The sequence below is a fragment of the Trachemys scripta genome, chromosome 2, assembly GCF_013100865.1.
Source record: "Trachemys scripta elegans isolate TJP31775 chromosome 2, CAS_Tse_1.0, whole genome shotgun sequence".
Classification (NCBI taxonomy): Eukaryota; Metazoa; Chordata; order Testudines; family Emydidae; genus Trachemys; species Trachemys scripta.
Window position 1 is genome coordinate 89102181 of NC_048299.1, and position 15318 is coordinate 89117498.

A 15318-nucleotide genomic window follows, 5' to 3' on the forward strand; every position below is an offset into this window, starting at 1 on the left:
CCCCTGGTCTGAGTGTCCTGACCCCTGTATCAAGCCCAAAAAATGGTAGCAAGCATATAGAACATTCAAGGAGGGACTTGATAAGAATGGCGTTCTAAAGATGATTAACCAGAAATGAAGGAGGAACTGGATATCTGACTTATACTATAAGTTTCTGCAGGATGTGGTCAATGACATGCTATGCTGTACCTATAAAAGTTAGCTTTTATCACACCCTTTAATACCTGCCATACAACTGATGTTTTTAAGTATGTGATGGTCTGATATCTAGCTCAGAGAAAATGAGTATTTACTCGTGCTTTCAGTTGATTAAGAAGGCAACTATGCGTGTGGGTTTTGTTATTTTTTCATTTGTTTGTACCCTTTTGAAAGTCTGTGGCTCAGAATACAGAGTGAGGTTTTTGTACAGCCTGTCTATGGCGTTCTAACATTGTGTGATCCCAGTAGGCACAGTAATAGGTAGCCGTGTCATTGTAGATTAATTTGTCTACTGTTAGGGTACAGGTGGATTTTTCAGTTGTCTTGTCAACGCTAAACTTGTCCTTGTCAAAATTTGATTGTTCATTTTGTGCGTGTGACTTAAAGTAGAGTATCCACTCCGGAGCTTCTCCAGGTCTCTGTCGATACCAGTGTATATAAGCATCCCCCACATTGATGCCAGAAACTTTACAGTCAATTCTTACTGTTTTCTTCTCTTTCCTTGTGATGGATAACTGATCTTGTGTCAGTTGTACTTGTGCAGCTCCATCTACAAAGAAAGGAAGAAAAAAATACCATAAGCATTAATTTGGAGGCTCTCTGGTTGTTGCTCAGTAATCTGCATATTTGTAGAAAACTAGAGTGAAAACCAACTTACACGACCAAATTGAAGCCACAATAAGAACCTGCACCAGTAACATTCTCACTGGCTTCAGTTGAGCTGCGTGTCAGAAACAGAAGACTGTAAGTTAGGATCTCGGATGGAGGGCCGAGTGCCTCTGGGGAGAGGAAGTGACTCAGTTAAGTAGCAGCTGAGAAGAGTTCTGTGGGTTGTAGGTATGTCAGTTCCATGTGAGGTTAATTTGACTGATAGTCATTAAGACAAAAGTGAGCCATCATGAGTTTCAGCAATAAGTCTAGTATGAAGCAGATGCTCCAGTGAACTCAGGACCGTATCCATTGTTTCTTAAGAGGATGGACAATGAAGGGTTCATGTTGATTGTTGCAGTAGACCCCAACTTTCTTATTTAAGCCTTTATTCGGGAAAGCATCTGCATTAAGCTCATGCTTAATCTTAAGTGCTTTGCTGTCTTCCCATTGAAGACAAGTCACTGCCTGTTTCTATGTTAATGATTATTCTTTTCCTAGAATAAAAGCTTTCAGCAGCAGGGCCAGCTCCAAGCACCAGCATAACAAGCAGGTGCTTGGGGCGGCCAAGGGAGAGGGGCGGCACCTATGGCAATTCGGGGGCGGCAGGTCCCTCACTCCCTCTAGGAGCGAAGGACCTGCCGCTGAACTGCAGCCGCCGATCGCGGCTTTTTTTTTTTTTTTCGCATGGGGCGGCAGAAATGCTGGAGCCGGCCCTGTTCAGCAGTATTCCCTGTGTGGTACAGGGGACTGTGCCTGTAAGGGCTGAGATTCCCAGACCATCTGGGTGAGCCATTGAAGCGTTTGTTGCTAGGAATAGCCAGTTGGAATCTGACACAGAGAAAAACAAATCTTCTGCAATCCCCTTAACACTGAACACTTATCTCCACCCCCTACCAGTGGTATTACAGGAGCTGTGGTCATGGTACTTGTTTTTTCTGGATTTGAATCAGATACATTAAATGTGTGGTGGCCTTAACTACTTCACATTAAAGATTTTTATTAATTATGTTGCTTTTTTAAAAAACAGCAACCTTTTAAAATAAGCTAGTGAGGAGTTGCTATAGCCGATGGCAAAATCAGGAAGGTAGCTGTAGTTTCATACATTTGATGGGGTATGGTTCTGTATTCAGAGTGAGGTTTTTGTACAGGCTGTCTATGGCTTTCTAATACTGTGCTGTCCCAATAGGCACAATAGTAGGTAGCTTCATCGTTAGGAGCTATTTCATTTACTACTAGGGTAGAGATGGGCTGGTCAGGCTTCTTTTCACAATTAAACTTGTTCTCATCGGAGTCTTTGTCAAAGACAGGTTGTGCAGATGAGATGTATAGAATCCGCTCCGGAGCTTCACCACGTCTGTGTCGATACCAGTGTATAACAGCACTCCTGAAGTTCGGAATGCCAGAAGCCTCGCAGTCGATACGTGCAGTTTTAGTTTTTGCCCTGGTAAGGGACAACTGAGCTTGTCTCAGATATATTTGTGCATATCCGTCTAAAAGGAGAACAAGAAAAGAAAACCAGAAATTAACATGAATCTGGAACATGGTGACTCAGTAATCTACAGCTGTGTAGAAAAAAGGTAAAAAAGAAACTTACAAGACAAAACCAAAGCCAGAATAACACCCTGAAGTAGGAACATTTTGCAAGTCCTGCATCTATCAGAAATGTGACTGTTGTGTTGGGGTGGACAGAAAGAAACATTTGGGGACAGGAAGTGACTCATTTAGTTTGAGGTTTTGCTGGCTGCATATGCTAATTTAAGATAAGTTAGAGTTATGGCTGAAACTCATCCAAAGTTACTTTTATCAAAGAGCATTATCTGGCATGAAGAAAACTCTTCAGCTATCTTTAGACCAGTGTAGATTGTATTATGGAAGTCTGCGTAATGAAGGATTGGGCATTTAGTTATTTATATTACAATGGTTCCCAGAGGCCTCTGTGTAGATGGTGTCCCCATTGTGTGAGGTACTATACATAGCAATATATGGAGTGACTGTCCCAAAGATCTTCAGTCTACAAGGGTATTTGCACCAGCAGAGAATTTTTGGTACTTCATGTTTAAATATACCATAGCCCCCGCTCTCCCCAACCAGCAGATTTCTTGTAGGAGTCGCAGCAGGAGTGGGTCTTGAGAGGGATTTGAAGGAGAAGAGGCTAGTGGTTTAGGGATTTGGGGGGGGGGCATTCCCCACATAAGTGGTGGAAGAAAGCACCAAGATGTTTGTGAGTAGGGATGCAAACTTTGCTTTTTAACATCGTAGAATATCAGGGTTGGAAGGGACCTCAGGAGATCATCTAGTCCAACCCCCTGCTCAAAGCAGGACCAAGCCCTAGACAGATTTTTGCCCCAAATCCATAAGTGGCCCCCTCAAGGTTTGAACTCACAACCCTGGGCTTAGCAGGCCAATGCTCAAACCACTGAGCTGTTTGTTTGTACAGTGCCCTGTGCAGTGTGGACCAGATCTGTGACTGGGGTTCCTAGCTATGACTGTAACTAATACAAGTATGAAGATGGAGGGACAGACAGAGCCATGTTGATGGCACAGTGAAGACTAATTTTCTTGGGGTTATTTTCTTTACCTGTCCAACATGGGAGGTGCTGCCCTGAGGGGTACTGTTGCCAGTACAGCATTCAGAATCCTTATGAAGATATAAAGCACTTCCCAGGATCCTGCTCTCGCTGAATTTCCCAGATGTGAAGTAGTGGAATATTGCTTCTTACTTCAGTGTGATACTAGCCCTCTGCTCTTTAAGTAGAGTAGTGTACAGTGGCTATTATATGTGTGCTAATGCCCTCTACTGAGATAGGATGGATCTGCAATTGTATATTTGCAGTCAATTTTGTCCTAGTTCTGAAAAAGGGCCCACTCTACACTGATGTTTTTGTCGAATTAATTTATGAGTAACCTCATTTTTTCATTCCTTGTGATCAGAGCTAATCCAATCCATGATGTCTTTTCTATACTGTAGCTCAATTAGTTTTCTTATGTCTTTCTAGAATCATTCAATAAGCTATGCTTCCACTTCTGCCCTTCTTTCAAGTATCATCTACAATCACATGCTTTTCCCACGGATTCTAAGGAACTTGACTCTATTTATCCTCATTGCTCTAGTAGCCCACCTTAGACTATAAAATCATTGGGGCAGGGACTCTTACTCTGTAAAGTTCCCTGAACATTCATGCTTAGATTGAAATTATACAGGATAATATCAGTTCAAGCAGAGTGTAACCTGCTGTCACACCATGGGTTTTCTCCTGAACTGGCTTCAGACACTAAAGATAGGCTGGTCCATCAGAACAGAACTCTGTGTTTTATAAAGTGAACAATAAGCTCTTTGTGGTTCAGGGCTAATTAAACAGCAGAAAAGCAACCAAAATAAACTTCCTCCTGTTTCCATCGGAGTTATATGAAAATGTAAAGTGGCCAGGCTGGTTTGCAGTGCCATTAGGTGACCTGTGGTCTGATCTAAAGCCCTTTGAAGTCAATAGAAAGATACTTAGGGCTTGATCCAATGCCCACTTGTTATATCCTTGGCAGCAACAGTTTTAGGAAGACATCACTTGAGACACAGAGAGCTATAAACCTTAAAAGCAGAAATTTATTGCCACACACTGAACTAACCAAAAACCAGCAAAAACTGGCTGGGCTATCCCCTAATAATCTAACTCAGTTGCCATAGCAACAACATTATTCTATTACCATGACAACCAAATACACACCACTGAGATCCACAACTGGAATCTCTAGACACTAACACGAGGCTCTGTCCCTGAGGAGGATACTATGCAGGATGAGCCCCAGTTACTGGGGCATTATAAGGAGGTAGATTATTGCACCTGCACACTGGATCCAACATGTTTTACTTTCACTTGCTTCCTGTTTCAGCAGATGAATGATGTCTGGATTGGGAGATTGTAGTTTCAGGTGGTTACAGGAGTGAGAGCCTGGCCCCACTTCCTTCTCTAGAGCCAGATTTTTTCACCCCATGTGTTATGCTCCTCTAGACTGATGATAAATCTCCACCCAGTCAGCCCATGATAATCCACACAGACAACTACTATTGGCTTCACCTAATATTCAGCGGGCAGATTTATTTTTTTTAAAAGGGCAAGGGGCAGCTAATCACACAACTCCCATTGACTTGTAACAGGATTGGGTGCCTAACTCCCCTTTGTGCCCTAGGTGACCTCCTGTTCTGCTAGACCTGACCTGGACTTAGTGATTTGGCAAATACACACTAAATCAACAATTGCTGTTTCTATCTAGCTGCAGAAGCCAATAAAGTATTTCTGCAGCTGGCTCCAGGCTGAGAGGAATTTTTAGAGAGGTGACAGTGGCCTCATACACTCAAGAGGCTGTGGCTCAGAATACAGAGTGGGTTTTTGTACAGGCTGTCTACAGTTTTTTAACACTGCGATCCCAATAGGCACAATAGTAAGTAGAAATGTCACTGGAGTTTATTTTGTTTATGGTCAGTGTACACGTAGACTGGCCAATCTCTTTTCAGCATTAAACTTTCCTTTATCCAAGTCTCCGTCCAAGACAGATTGCGTTGAAATGGACAGAATCCGCTCTGGAGCTGCACCGGGTGGGTCTCTGTCTATACCAGTGTATAGGGGCCTTGCCAAAATCCTCTGATAGAGAAACATGGCAGTCAATTCATATGGTTTTATTTCCTTCCCTGGTGATGGACAGTTGAGGTTGGGTCAGACGCACTTGTGAGGAGCCATCTGTGAGGAAACAAGGAAAAAATATCAACATAAAACTGAAATAATATAAAGGCTCTCCAGCTGCTGCTGTCATGCACCAGTGTATGCAGAGAACAGTGTGACTAGCGTGACCAGATTTCAGGGACAGTCCTGATATTCAGGGCTTTGTCTTATATAGGTGCCTTTTACATCCCCCCATCCCCTGTCTAAATTTTTCACACTTGCTGTCTTGTCACCCTAAGTGCAACCAACACACTTACAGGAGCAAACCAGAGCCAGAACAAAAGTCTCTAACAGCAACATTCTTGTTGCTCTTGTTAGACTCCAGCCAAGGAATGTAAATGATGGTCTTGAATGGAGAGAGACGTGTAGATGGGGAGAGAAAGTGACTCATTTTGGTAACCTCCAGTTAAGTGGTACTGGCTGTAGAAGACTTATTGCACAGTGAGGTCGAGTTACTGCTGCTCAATATAACAACTTTGACCATGGGTGAGTGTCAACCCGAGCACTGGCGTCAAATAGATTCCTTGGGTGCATTTCAGGTCAGTGTTGATGATTATTATTGTTGTGTATTACTTGTACACCAGCAATCCGAGATACTATGCTAGATCTGGGCCCCAGGGTGAAAACAAAGAGGCAAAGTCCTGCCTCACGCTGCTGACAATCTTAAAAAAAGGAGCGACTTCTCAAGCTTGTGGGAAAGGGAAATGTCAAAACATCTTTATTTATCTTTATTAATATGAGACAAGGGGCCTGTTCCATGAGTATGTGACAGTATGGAAGAAAGCATGAATGAGTTTGTTGGAGCATTGAATAGGCAGCTGGTGGACAAGAGAGGGGAAGACAAGAGCTGCTGACAGTGCAGTTAACACTGTAGTTGTCTTTCTGTCATTCACTTATCACTTGCCCAGGGAAGCTGCTGAGTCTTTCCTGATGGAGAGAATGAGTCAGTGCCCTCAGATCGCATGGAAACCAGTGGAAATTGATGGTGTTTACAATGTTTCCGGAGACACTGAGCATCTTGCAGAATTGAGCTGTAGTGTATTTTTCAGTCTTAAATTCTTCCATTTTTCTCCTACTTAATTGTGATACTAGGCCATTTTACATCTTGCTACTCGTAACAGTGCTAATACATCTGTGTGCTGTTGCCCTCTACTGAAATAGGATGGCCCTGTTCATGGACACTTAGTTTCATCCCAGCTTTAAAAAAGGGTGAATTTATACCTGAAGGTGTCTTGTACGATTAATTTACAAACAACTTTTCTTTTTTTCAATAATCGTTTTTATTGTCTTGCAGTGAGGACCAATCCACTGCAGAGAACTCTACTTGAACTAGAGAAGAACTCTGTTCAGCTCTCATTTAGTGATCAAAGGGCCACCAAGAAGGTGATGTTCTGTATATTTCAAGAGCCATTTTTGTAAACACACAATTCATTTCTCTGTTAACACAGAATAAAACAGCATGATCCCTCACAAAGGAATTTGTTTAGTGCCTATGTCACTTAGTTGAACAAATCAGGAACCATCTGATTTGCATACACACAAACCTATACAGCATCCAGTTCATTAAAGCATATGACAATTGCTTTTAACATTCTACACTATAGCACTACTAGTTTACATTTATACCATTATACCCTGATCCATCTGTCATGTTTTCGTCATCTCCCCTTCCTCAAATTTCTGTCAAAATGCACTCTTCCCATGGGCCTTCAAAACCTAATTCCTCTTGGTGCTTTTATTTTATTTTATTTTATTTTATTTTATTTTTTAGGGGATGTCACATCACTGCAGTCCTTGTTTTCCTTACTTCATTATCCATCCAAGCATTAATCCACATTTCTTTAGTAACTCCTCTCAGTTTAGGGTATCTGCTCCGTGGGGCAGCGACTTTGATCATCTATTTGCTCGTAAGGTGCATTCACATGTATGGCTAGATAGAAATATCTGCTCCAGGAGAGTGTAACTTTTATATTACATCTCATCTAACAAACTGGTATCACAGACTAAATATGAAACTGTTCTTTAGCAGGGCCGGCTCCAGGCACCAGCCCACCAAGCATGTGCTTGGGGCGGCGCCTGGAGGGGGGCGGCGCGGCGGGGCGCTCCGGCCCGAGAACGGGGCCGCGACTGGGCTCGCCGCCCTCCCCGCGGCGCTCCGGCCACCGGGGAGAGTGGAGCCGCAGCGGGCTCGCCGCCCTCCCCCCAGCGCTCTGGCCACCGGGGAGAGCGGAGAGCCCAGCCAGGGCTCTCCGCCCTGCTCCCGGTGCTCCGGATTGCGGCCCCGCTGTGGGTGGGGGGGGCGGCGGGTGGCTTTTTTGCCTAGGGCGGCAAAAAAGCCAGAGCCGGCCCTGTTCTTTAGAACTGAATTTTGTGGCTTTATGAGCAGGCATCTGCTGGACTAACAAGCTCTTCCCAGGTCAAATGCTAATTGAATAGCTTGGATCTTTTTCCTGTTTCTACTCTAGCAGTGTTACAACATATTTTATAAATTAGCAGTCTAGTTTGCAGTGCACTTGAGTAACTAACTGCATAAAGCTTACTGGAATATATAGGCAGTATTAAAATGAGTTTATGGACCAGGTGATAGGCTAATTAATCCTCCATACTGTCAGTAACCAGGCGATTTTTCATTAGGTCTGCATATTAGATTGAACACCCTGGATTGACTTTCCTGTTTCAATGAATGTCCAATCTTGATCTAATTCAATTGTCATGTCAGCTCCCTTATGCAAACTAGTAAATGTGGACATGTATCAAACCTTAGTCACCCCCAGAGAACAACTGAAAATTTGCTGGACTTACTATTTAGCTGCCCTGTGCAACTACTTGGTCTTGTTGTTTGGCAGAGACAGGTGGGATCTTACTGTTTGCAAAACTTGTGAGAGCAATAGTTCTGTTGCTTTTATCTCTTGTTGCAGAAACCAGTAAGGGGTTTCTATGTCTGGTTCCATCATGAGGGGCAGGATTAGGAGGTAGCTGTGGTTTCATATGTGACGGTGCCTTCCATAAGGCTTTATGGAAATATGCTTATGAATGTATATATGACATAACTGGAATATGTTTTATGCTACATATGTCATGTAACATATCTCTGTAAAGGCTATGTTCTACTGAATACATTCCTCCTATTTGCATGCATGTATCATTTTTGAACTTGAAGTTATGAACATTGGCTGTATACTTACTTGATTTCTAAGTAAGCTTTGTAAGGCATTTGGTCAGCTTCTTTAGAAAGGAATTTGCAAAGTTAAGTGCCCAGTCAAGAAGCACTTAAGGAACAATGAATCTTGGAATGCTCCAATTTACATAAGAAGTCTACCTGAGGATGTTCAAGGAAGCATGTGAACCATAGCTGCTACCCTGTAAGAAACTCAGTCATGCATGGACATGTGACTTGCCCATGTGATCCCAAAACTCCATCTTTGCATAGGAGAGAAGAGGGGGTCTCCCCCCACAAGAGAGAGTCTATTTAAGCCTATGGGAGACCCCTCCATTTTGTCTTCAGCTGGCTAAAGAGAGAGCCTCTCCACCCCCAAAGATACCTGAAAGAAACTGGAATAAAGGACAGTAACTACAGGTAGTGTGAGCAACTGCTGGACCCAGACTAGAAAGAGACTAGTCTGTAAAAGAGAGCTTACTGGAACTCATGAAGATTTTATCTGTATTCAGTTTGATTAGACATAGACTTGCATGTTTTATTTTATTTTGCTTGGTAATTCACTTTGTTCTGTCTGTTACTACTTGGAACTACTTAAATCCTACTTTCTGTATTTAATAAAATCACTTTTTACTTATTAATTAACCCAGAGTATGTATTAATACCTGGGGGGGGGGCAAACAGCTGTGCATATCTCTCTATCAGTGTTATAGACGGCAAACAATTTATGAGTTTACCCTGTATAAGGCTTATACAGGGTTAAATGGATTTATTTGGGGCTTGGACCCCATTGGGAGTTGGGTATCTGAGTGTTAAAGACAGGAACACTTCTGTAAGTGGCTTTCAGGTTAGGACTGCAGCTATGGGGCGTGTAATTCAGACCCTGAATCTGTGGTGGAGCAGACGGGGGTGTCTGGCTCAGCAAGACAGGGTGCTGGAGTCCCAGGCTGGCAGGGAAAGCAAGGGCAGAAGTACTCTTGGCACATCAGTTGGCAGTTCCCAAGGGGGTTTCTGTGATCCAACCCATCACATCACACATTTGAAAGATTGTTATTGAGAATACAAAGTAGGTTTTTGTACAGAACATGAATGGTTTAGTAATACTGTGTGATCCCAAGTGGTAATAGGTAGCTGTGTCACTCTTGGTTATTTTCTTTACTGTCAGGACACAGATCAACTTGGAGAGCTGCTTCTCTGCCTCAAATTTTCCCTTCTCAGAATCCTGATTAAAAACAGGTTTTCCTATTGAAAAATAGAGAATCAGTTCCAGAACTGCATCAGGTCTCTGTCAATACCAGTGTATATAAGCACTACTAAGGGTTATCCCAGAAACATGACAGTCAGTTTGTGCCATTCTATCTTCTGCTTTGGTGATGGATAGTTGAGAGTGTACCGGTACTTGGGCCTCTTCATCTACAGAGAAAAAAGACAAATCCCATTTAATCTGAAATTGAATGAACATGGAGGATCTCTAATTATTGCTCAGTAACATGCCTGTGTGTAGAAGGCTAGGGTGGAAAAAAATCAACTTTAAGACCAAACTACTGAAGCAACAAGAAAAACCTGCAATAGTAATATTCTCACTAGGTTATGATGAACCTGCTATTGAGAAACAAAGGAATATGAATTCTGATCTCAGAAAAAGGGAGGGATCATTTGAGTAGAGGAAGTGACTGATAGACAAATCATCACTGGATATTTCTCATCTGCAGATGAATTATTTCAAGGCAATACAGATTTGCGTTTGCCTTATATAAAAGTAAGGCTACACTTTGAGATATGAACATCTACTAACCTTCCCTCATGCTATCCAGCAACTCTTCTGACTGCTCCCTTGTTTAGAACTTTTTCAAAAAGAGTATGAGATTTTTTTATAACAATAGTTACAGATACTAAGGTTCTCTGCACTCTTCCCCCCTCCCCCTCCCAAACATAAACATCAGCAGATTTGATCAAGGAATAACGTTCTCAGTATGAAAAAGCCAGCTAATAGAACTTTTTAAAGCAGTGATGAAAATAGATCACTCAGGGTCTGATGCAAAATCCATTAAAGTCAATTGGAAGTTTTTCAATTGATTTCAATGAGCTTTGGAATAAGCCCCAATTCCTAGGGAGAATTTACTCAGGAATTTTTCATCCTGTCTTAACTCAAAGTCCCACCAAGGTTATAGATCTGATAGAATTGTTGTCAAGGGGGAAAAAAATCTCTTAAAACACATTTTCCTTGCGCTAAAATCTGGCTCTTGTGTCATGCAAACTCAGAGTTGCCTCAAAAGGATTAACTCTTTGTTTTCACCTACATCAATAGATTCCTGTAGTTTCATAAGGGGTTTCATATGCTGTTTGTGAATTCTGTTGCTTTATACGCCCTGTCTGTGAGTTTCCCTTTGGGTATCTGTTAGTGTCTATTCCCCCCACTCCACAAGAGTATGTAACTTTTATTGGGTGACATTCGTCTCTGTGCAGAGCCAGAACAAGGTCCTTACAATGTTTTAACCCCACTTAAGCCCTATTTTGATGGTTTAAGTGAGAAAGAAGTAAGTGCAGTATAAGCCTCATCCTTGCCCCTCTACAAAGGACTGAATGTAACCCATTAATCTTTACAATAAACTATTCAGAGAACTTCTTAAAATCTGTAACATTTTGAATATACTTTGCACGCTATCCAAAGAACCATAGCAACAAATATGCCATATTTCAAAAGCATAGTGATTAAGTATATAGATGGAGTGCTACCTGCACTGTCCCTGGTTTTTGGGGTGGGGGGAAATATACTCCCCCCCCCATCCCCATACACACACCCCGCAATACAAACTTCTTATAACCTTTCTTTGAACAGACCTAGCTAAAGGAATTTAGGAGCCTGAACTTGGTCAGCTGGAGAAACTTGGTCTGAATTCCAAGGGTTTAAATATCATAGATTGTACACGGGCAACCATTTTCTAACCATGAGACCAGCAATGATTCACAAAGAGGGCTGTTCTGGACGTGGATGAGTGTGGACGTTTAAATGAGACTGAAAGCTTCCCTGTGGAACTCTTGATGGTGATGAGAATTGTCTGAGCCCTGCTTCGTTAATTAAGGGCTAATTTACCTCTGACTGTTATGGGGATGTACAAGGGAGAGGAAGGTTTTGAGTAAGTTGACTCACATTAATAATCTCATTGACTGAAGTGGGTTTATTCAGGACAGATGGTTGTTTTCAAAATTGACTCCGTTATATTGAAACAAGAAAATTCAATTATAGTAATTCATTTGCTGTGCACTTATTTTCATACATATTTATATCCTGTTAAATGGCCTTTGTGATAAAAATCTATAGGGTTCTCTGATTTTTATTTTTACTGTTTAGTTTATATAGAAACATGCAGTTGTAGGATGGAAACACTGTAATGAATGCTGGAAAGAGCCCCTTTACAGAAGTTTTAGTTCAGTTGTTTCACTGCAAAAGGGTGAATGAAAGTCTCCACGGAGTGCGTTGTGGATGTCTGGGGGCCAGATTCAAAGCTCATTGAAGTGACTGGGAGTTTCTCCACTGACTTCACTGGGCTCTGGATGAAACTTGAAAAGGCCTATCCTGTAAGGTGCTGAGCATCTTCTTCTCCCATTACAGGTAACAGGAACTCACAAGGCCAGGGCCTTATGGCTTTAAATCCCACCAACAGTAAAATGAAAATCCCATTCCTAATACTAAAATGTGGGAAAAGATTCTTCTGAGTGTACTTGGTGTGTTTTTGTTGTTGTTTACAGAAAAACTCATTACAATAACGGTGAAGTAATTGGAATCTAAACCTGCTAGATGTTTAAACAGCAATTTGTTGGTTTCCTGTCTTGATGATGAAGCAGCTGAAAAGCGACACATCCTGTTTTGTTAAAAGGATGTTTGTGGTATGGGGAGGGAGGATGGGGGGGGGGGGAATTTGCTGTATAAACTCTTTATTCTCAAGACATCTTGTAGCTTCACAAAATAAGATGGTAATAGTTCAATATTCAGTTAAAAAAAATGTGTCACTTTCTTCCTTCACCATTTGCAAATTCTGTTTTCCTTTTTTGAGGAACACAGTGGGATAACTTTGCATTGAGGACTGGGTCATAACTTTCTAAAATATAAATTATATAATTACCGGTATAATGATCAAGAGACTAGAAGGAAAACAGTCCTCCAACTCAAGTATGAAATCTTATTATGACTTGATTGAATTCTGTACACAAGTCAGAACTATTAAAAATAAACTGAGCCCTTTGCTCATACAAAGCTTATCTTGTAAAGCACTAATTAACCCTGGAAGTGCTGAGGTCTCTCACCTCTCATTAGTGCCTACAGATGAGGATGAGAGCACCCACTGCCTTTTAGAAATAGCTCGGTATCTTGCGGGATAGAGCACCTTTCCTTTGTAGAGTTCAAAGTGCTTTAATCAATTGTTAATGCAAGAAAAAAGAAATGCCAAACATCTTCCTTACTGACACAGAGGATGGCATGAACACTTACAAAACTTGCATAGGATTCAAAAATGGGTTGAGTTGCAGACACCAGTGAGGACAGAGAAAATATGGAAAACTTAGAATATCATGTAAACTTACGGACGTTGATCTCAATCAGGCATGGAATCTTCTCTCAAAGGAGATGATGGAAGTCCCATTTTGGAGACCTTTAAAACTAGACTAGACAAAACACTGGAAAATACTTTGTGGAGAATAGTTCTGCATTGGCAGGAAGATGGACTGGATGCTGTAATAGGCCTTTTCCATTTCAAACCGTTCTGATTTTATGAACTTTAGCTACATATTAATGAATTCTTTGGAAATAAATATGTAAGTACCACATTTCTGTAAATGTCCCAAGTTCATGATTTGTTGTGGACCAAATGGTTTCCTTAGCATACATGCCAAGAACTTGAATGAATATTAATCTATATTGGACATTCTGAACAGTGTCTGTTAGTGACATGTACATGTATGAATCTCTAAATTTATATGAGTGAGTACCATATATAATCCATTTCTATTCACAGGAGCCCCACACATCCATCAACAATACAATAAACAGTTTCATTTGAAATTATGATTAAAAGATCTCAGTCAAAGCTGATTGATGGTGAAATGAGCTATCAGAGGACATAAGTGTGAACCAAATCCTATCCATTCTCAGGACAGGCTAGATTGGTGGAACCTAGGATAAGGTATTCCATCTCCATTCTGCTGTAATGGACATGACTAGGGGGAGGTACTGCATTACTGTGATCTCCTAAGGGCCATTCCTAGCAGGGCACAACCAAATGCGCTAAGGTGTAGTGGGAGCAAAACAAGCCACTAGCTGACCCCAGCATTATGGAGGCACAGAGATGGCATCCAGCCACCTTTGTCACCAAGCTCAGTCTTGCCCCAAGTGCAGTGCAGATGAATGTGAGGATTGGGCCCTTTTCCATGGGACGGAAGCCTCCCAAGATTTCCTGTGCCCTTCTCACATTTAGAATGAAGAGCTTGTAAGCTATAAATTTTGCTGCTGTTCTTGTTCTTGTCTTAACTCCTCGAGCCAGGGCCGGCTCCAGGCACTAGGCAACCAAGCACATGCTTGGGGTGGCACCTGATAAGGGGTTGCCAATCTTGGGGTGGCGGGGGGCAGCGCGGCGCGGCATTCCATGGGGAGGGTGGGCGTTCTGGTGGCGCGGTGCTCGGTGGGGGGTGCTCTGGCAGCGCGGCGCGCAGCGCTCGACGGGGGGGCGGCGCGGGGGGCGGCGGGGGGGGGGGGGGCGGGCGGGGGGGCGGGGGGGGGGGGGGGCTCGGCGGGGCTGCGCTTTTTTTTGCTGCTCGAGCATGGCACACGTGTGCACTCAGAGAAGCCAAGTTCATTATTTTACGTATGACTACTGAAACTGATTAGAAAATGCCTCTATTCTGTGTACACGACAGCTCCAGCCATGGACATGTGCTGAAAATTCCCAGTGGAGATGCAAACTGCTGTTTGTTTCAACCTAGAAAATGTCTTTCCCTCACCTTCCTTATTCCTTTTACCCCTGTCCCCATGCCATTCTCCCTCATTCTCTCACTCTCCAGTGTCTCTGGTCACCCATTGCTTTGTGAAGTCAAATGGGCAGTGACTGTTCAATCACTTGTTCTGCCTTTAGAGATGGAGCCAGCACTGGTAGGCGGTCACTGGATGTCAGCTTTGTGCCACCCACTAGGAAAACTCCCACTTCCCTGGCTGAGGCAAATCCCTACACAACTTGGGCTGGCTGAACGGGAGTTCACAATGGCTGTAGTTTGTGGGACTGAGGCTATGCCTGTTCTGTAGGCTGGTGTGCCTGGGCGGGGGGCAGGGCTCCCTGTTCTGCTGCAGCAATAATATGAGAGTTGAGCCCCACACACCGAGCTGTGGTGGTTTTTGTGCAGGGTTGCAGGAAGCTTGTGGCACTGTGTAAAATCCCATGTGGCACAGTAATAGCGGCCGCTATCTGTCTCTTCTAGCTTGTACACCACCAAGAGGCAGGTGCTTTGTCTCGCATAGGCTAAGAATTTCTCACTGGAGAAGCCTGCCTCTCGCTTTAACTCCGACCCAGAGAGAGTGAGGTACAGCAGCCTCTGTGGGGCCTCTCCAGCTCG

At 42.8% G+C, this 15318-nt stretch overlaps 1 gene segment (V, D, J or C); it reads right to left on the reverse strand.

Annotated features, from left to right (window-relative positions):
• Positions 1-380: 380 nt before the first annotated feature.
• LOC117871728 lies at positions 381-1053 on the reverse strand. The segment is given in 2 exon segments: positions 381-748; positions 857-1053. Coding segments are annotated over 2 exon segments (411 nt in total).
• Positions 1054-15318: the final 14265 nt, after the last annotated feature.